At 34.6% G+C, this 6,137-nt stretch overlaps 1 protein-coding gene across 1 annotated transcript; it reads left to right on the top strand.

Moving 5' to 3' along the window:
* Positions 1-469: 469 nt before the first annotated feature.
* LOC132157584 (basal body-orientation factor 1-like) lies at positions 470-5,802 on the top strand. Its single transcript, XM_059566946.1, has 12 exons — positions 470-504; positions 605-857; positions 1,591-1,656; positions 2,141-2,284; positions 2,378-2,458; positions 2,534-2,604; positions 2,737-2,881; positions 3,252-3,592; positions 4,808-4,858; positions 5,005-5,106; positions 5,394-5,456; positions 5,599-5,802. The coding sequence occupies exons 1-12, from the start codon at positions 470-472 to the stop codon at positions 5,693-5,695; spliced, it is 1,449 nt and encodes a 482-aa protein (XP_059422929.1). The 3' UTR covers positions 5,696-5,802.
* The last annotated feature ends 335 nt before the right edge of the window (positions 5,803-6,137 follow it).

The raw sequence follows: 6,137 nt of genomic DNA, 5'->3' as shown, positions 1-6,137 counted from the left end.
ATGAGCCCTGAATATGATCTCAACTCGTTTAATGTTCGGTATAAAAAGATAATAGCTTTTTTACTCTAAAATGTACGTTATTACAATATAAAGTACATTACTGTAGTACACGGAGGGCTGCATTATATTGATGGATATCAGTAAAGATAATTTTTCATCCATCTTTTATTTGTTCTCAAATGTTTGATACAGCATTCAAAATAATTACTATTCTAAAACCTTTACAACAGAGATCAAGGATTTTATGGAAAATAAAAAAATAAAATATTTAATTTAAAATAAAAAGTTTCCAGCAAAGTATTGTATGTGACGTGTAACAGTCTCCATGACAACAGGTATACACAAACTAATCTTACAGCAGCATATCAATGAACGTTACTGATCAATTCACAAGAGATGCCGATTAAAAAAGGAAAGAAAGCAAAGGGGCGAGTAAAAAAATATTAATCTACTATTGGTTTATTTCGATATGCCCTTGCGTTTGAAAAAAATACACAATAACACGTTAGTCTTAAGAGTTTGAAAAGTAGCCCATATCTGACCGCATATATATTTACTATATGGTTTTGATATTCGCCTTTCTCATAAGTATTTTTTAATCTAGAAAAGGTAAGAACGATGGCAAGCTAGAGTCGAAACGAGATAAGAAGTCTGATATAGAGAGGGCAAAAGCAAACGCGGCTCTGTGGGAGGCCAGGTGTGATCTGACCGAGAGTTCACGCGTGGAGGACCGTGAAGCAGCGCGAAGACTGAGCCAAATCAACCAGCAGCTCACTGATCTACAGCACCACACTGAGAACAACAGCATCGAGATCGTCGCTGTTCTGAGGAACAAACGCCTGCAAAACGAAGAGAAGGTGTTTTAATGGATTTGATTGTTAAAGCTACATGTCTAATGGTTTAGTCTTTCATATTGTTTTGCAAACTGTCATCATCTACTGTCCTTCATCGTTACAAACCCTTAAAAGTTTTGTTCATCTTTAAAACACAAATTAAGACGTCTGTCTGTCCTTCTACTGAAAGTCCATTACACCAAAATTTTGATGCTTCCCAAAGTTTATAAAGACACCATAAAAGTAACCCATGTGAATCAAGTAGTTAAGCCTAATACAAATCTGGAGGCACGCATAACTTTATTAAATAGGTTTAATTTTATATAAACATTGATCAAATAACATATATATGTTATATTTTAAAAGTAAACACTTCAAACTACCTAAATAACCAATGAGGTATGCTTGCACAAATACAGTTGAGCTTTCTTTTAACATATAATGACGTATGTATGTGCATTGATCAATGTTTATGTGAATAATAGCCTATATAAAAACTCTTCATCATCATATAAAGTGATTGTCTCTTTCGAGGGCATGGATTAAACTGCATGATTCATATGTATTCATTTATGGTTTCCTGATAAATTTTGTGATGTGTCAACGTTTTCTTATAATAGACTTCTAATAGAGGGACCGCATTAAATTTCATTTGTGTTTCGAAGATGACATACAAAAGTCTTATGGTTTTGGAACGACATGGGAGTAAATATCATTTTAGGTGGTAAAGTAACCCTATAAAATGTTGTTTTCTCAGATAGTGGCACTGGAACAACAAATACAGCTCGAGAAAACAAGGGCTTCTCAGGAAAAAGAGAATCTGGTAACAAGTGCCTTTCCTCATTATGGGAAAACGGTTAAATTCATTCTTTGTTCTCGTGTTTGTGGTTTTGAAGTTTATTTTGTCAGTTTAATGTGTTTAAACAAAGATGACAGAAAATAGATTAAAAACATTTAATAAAATCCTGAAAAATATATAAAATTCAAAGTAATCCGTGTAAATTAATAAATATATAAAGTCATTCTTTTTTTTCCATCTATACAGTAACTGTATGCAAGTCAAAGGTAATGATAATGCCATTTTTGTAGAACTAAAAGTTTCCCCTTTGTGAATATTCATTTGAACAATGGCATTTATTTAATTAATAAAGGACAATATGTAATAGATAATACTCAAAAGATACATTTTATGATAAACATAGTTTCTCTGGTCCAGTGTTATTTTTAAAAGGGAACTGATCTGGTTACTCTTGTACTCACTGTCTCAATGCTGACTGCTCAGCGTTTCTCATTGATTGTCATCACAGGCCATTCAGTACACTCTTAAGATCAATGAGCTGGAGGAGAAGTTTAAGAACAGATCTAGTGAGTTCGACATGATTCAAGAGGAGCTTAAGATCATCAATGACTTCCTTAAGAAAAAGCCTCAAATGGAGCAAGAACTCAAAAATGTATAAATCATCCTATTTGTATCACATACACAAATGCAGAGGTACTAGTATAAAGTGCTTTGTCTGTTATAACATCATGATTGTTTTGTACAGCTGAAAGAAACTTTGGACAATGCAGATCTAGGATACAAGAAAACACTTGCAAGAATGGAGCAAAAGTTCTTCAATAATAAGGTACATATACAAACAACATTTCAACAAACTTTTCCTCATTCTCTCTCAATGTCTCTCTCATTCTAAATTCATTAGGTTCTTCTAGAGAAGGAAGCTGAGCAAAAGATTGGTGTGCTTGCAGAAAGGGCTCACAATGAATCCATCATGTAAGTATCTTCTCCATCTCCCCCAGTATCCCAGAACTACTACACATTTCTACCTGATGCTTTTGTAACTGTTTGTGAGATACATTTTACATGAGTTAAATGAGATGACATTCTCCTTCTTGGCCCTCTCAGACAGCTGGATGATGCATCTCGCTCAGTGTTCAAGGAGAATGTGCGTCTAAATAAGGCATTGGGTTACAATATCGAAAAGGTGGAGGATCTGCGGAAGAGAAATACAGCACTGGTAGAAGAGAACAACATCCTTAGTTTGCATAAGGTGACACACACCATAGTTTTTTTTTCTCTCTCTCTGTTTTTTACTTTTATTTAGCAAGGATGCATACGATTCATTAGAGGTTACAGAAAAGACTTTAACATTATTACAATTACTTTACATTATTACATTGTATTAATTGTAAATTATGTATACTCTATCAATTAATCATTACAAATTATAATTATTAGATCAACTTTCTTGTGTACCCACACAAACACACATGCACAATTTAAGTGAAATTTAAAATGATCTCAATTAGACCCTTGTCTACTATAAAGCTTGCCTATATGAAGGCGCAGACATTGATTATGACCGCTTTCACTGGAACCTACAATTTTATCCTTTCCTAAAAATTTCATTCATCCTGCAGGAGATGAGTCAGGACACCTCAAATGACACCATATCTAAGCTTGCAGCCCAGCGGACCACTGTTTCTGAGCTGAGGGCAAAGGTGTTCACACTGGAGCAGGCCCTGGCCAGCATGGTGGCTGAGTTTGAGTCGGAGAAGGCTGATATCAAGCAGCGTGCTGCAGTCAGGTCTCAGGCTGGCGGTGTAGAGCTGGACAAACTGCAGAAGCTTCTGAGTGTACGGGACAGGGAACTGAGCAGAGTGAAGAGAATAGCCCGCAGCGTAGTGGAGCAACGCTCAGATATGGAGGTCCACTTCCATGAGGCTTTGAACCAAGTGAAACAGGAGATGCTAATGCACAGGTGCCATTCAGCATTCATTCATTCACTCACTCACTCTTTTTGCAAAAACAAACAAAAACAGACCTTCACTGCAGCCTATTTGATGAAAAAAGTTGGAATGCACCCAAAATGCAAGATACACAGGGCAGTTCCCACCCATGACTTTTGTCTTAAATTAATATCAAATTATATAGTTAAGCAGTATAACATGAGCAAGAGTGCTGTTTTTCTTCATTATCAGCACGATTGTGAATGCTGTATTGATCAAAAGCAGTTCATAAAGAATTGTTAGCATTTTGAGTTACATATTAGACACAATATTTGCTTTATTCTTTTTAATGAAAATTCCAAATGAACTACAGCAGAACTGTGTTGTGTCTCCAACAAAACCCATCAGTGTTTCTTTTCTGAATTAATCCACAATTTGAACAAATCTTTTGAATGAATGACTCAATTACTCAACTTGTTCAGACAGTGACTCGCTAGCACCAACCAGTTGGGTTTAGATTTATATTTATATGATTGTTTAATATCATTGGTATATCATTGGTATAATTCTTTAGTGTCTTAATGAAAAGTCAATATTAGATTTTGGTTAAAATTTCTCAATGGTACTGTAAAACAACACATGTTTTATCTTGTCAAAAACATCTCTGTTCACAGCAAGCTGTTTTAGTGCATTCCCTTTAAATGCTAATGAGCTCTGCTCACCCCGCCACATTGTGTTTTGAGAAGCTATTGGGCAGGTTTTGTAGTGAAAACCTGGCAACCCTAATCTGAACCATGTGCTGGAGTTATACAATTAATCACAAGAGCACCTTTACTGATTAGATGCACATGAAAATCGCATAAAAAAATTCACAGCCCTATATTATAGGGTGGTTATGTACACACTGCCAACAAACATTTATGTTCAAACACCATGTAAAAGTAAATTTTGCATATGATGTCCCCTTTAATTTCAAAATAAAATATAAAAAAGAAATTGCATAGCAAATTTATATAATTGAAAATGCAGTGTAAATGCACCTATAAACTGCATTAAAGAGTCTGTATAAATACATCTAAATGCCACTTCAGATGCAGCTTCTGTGCCATATAGTTTTTTTCTCAATATAGTACACCCCTAGTTAATTCTAGAAAGTTAACAAGCAAGAGATCCAGGCTCCATTTTACTGCAAAAACATCAAACTATTTTTAGATAAACTATATTATAAGCTGCATTATGTTATCCAGACAGGAAGCAGAAGTGAATCATAGCAGGCGGATGGATGAGGCTGAAAAAGGGTGAGGGTCTTATGCTTATTTTGTTTAGTTTTTTCGACTATTTTTTTATTATCTTCTAATGAAATGATAACTTAGTCTGTTATTACCTGAATGATGCTTTTTCCATCAACAAAACTGTCTGTGACAATGCTGTGTTATTTCATCAGCAGTCAGAAGAAAGCCAAAGTGAACATATCAGAGATGACCTGGGAGCAAAGAGAGAGAGTTCTCAGACTGCTCTTTGCTAAAATGAATAGCTTGACATTGAAGTAAGTATTCATTATAATCCTACATATTAAGATAAATCATAAATTTGTCATATCTCTTAGATATGGTATCATCAAGGTATCATCTACCTTGAAAGAAAAAGCAGAGTTGGTGAGACAAATATAGTGATAATGAAAAAAACAAACAAAAAACATTTAAAATCTCAAGCTTAGTTGCACCTCTCAGTTTATGTGTAACAAAAACAGACTAATAAATTTCAGGACACTGATTCAAAGGAGTAACACGTAAATTTTCATTCATGGCACTTTTGTTTTCTACAATTCTGAAGGAAACCAATTCATGCTCCAGCTCTGACAGATTCTGAAGGGAACCGGTGTAGCAGCAATCTAAGGTGAGAAATGCCTACAGATGTGTATGGTTTTCTGGTCAGAAAGAGAAAAAACAATGGTGGTGAATACTTTGAGAAGACTTTTTGTTCTGCATTATCGCACATAGACTCATAATTTGCATTAATCTGTCTGTCTTTTCCACAGGAGTGAAGAGGAGGAATCCCATGCGACGTTTTTAACACAAGAACCAGTTTCCAGCATGAGCTCCAGTGGAAACTCCAGTGCTCTGCCAGACCTGTAGATCATCTGACCGAATCACAGATAAGAGAGCTAAATAAAGTCAAAGTATAAGTTAAATATTGCATTTCAGCTATGAAATACCAGGAAATGTTCATGTGTGTCTAAACTGCAACTTAAGAAAGAAAAAAAAGAAGAAGACTTGAAATGTCATGGCATAAATCCACCCACAATACATTCCAAACAAACAATTCAAACAGTATTTAATATAAAACAAAATGGCCATAACTTTAACCCTTTTTTATTCATGTCTTCTGACCTAGTCACATTGCTGAATTATTTCATAGACATTGAATTACAGCATAACTAAATGTAACTAAAATAACATTTTAGTGGGAAGATGGTAAAATTGTTATAATGTAAGCTAATTTTCCTAAGAAATTATATATTTTTGAAAATCTAAGAAATACTTTACTGTTTCATTAAGCAAATGTACTGTATTAGTT

This window comes from Carassius carassius, chromosome 14 (genome assembly GCF_963082965.1).
Source record: "Carassius carassius chromosome 14, fCarCar2.1, whole genome shotgun sequence".
Classification (NCBI taxonomy): Eukaryota; Metazoa; Chordata; class Actinopteri; order Cypriniformes; family Cyprinidae; genus Carassius; species Carassius carassius.
This window is presented reverse-complemented; position numbering and strand designations above follow the sequence as displayed.

What these genes read in the sequence shown, in the direction of transcription:
- LOC132157584 (XM_059566946.1), top strand. Translation starts at nt 470, where the DNA reads ATGCCCTTGCGTTTGAAAAAAATACACAATAACAC. An exon ending in CTCAGGAAAAAGAGAATCTG is followed by an intron (nt 1,657 to 2,140) that starts GTAACAAGTGCC and finishes TTGTCATCACAG; the next exon opens with GCCATTCAGTACACTCTTAA. An exon ending in CGGTGTAGCAGCAATCTAAG is followed by an intron (nt 5,457 to 5,598) that starts GTGAGAAATGCC and finishes TCTTTTCCACAG; the next exon opens with GAGTGAAGAGGAGGAATCCC.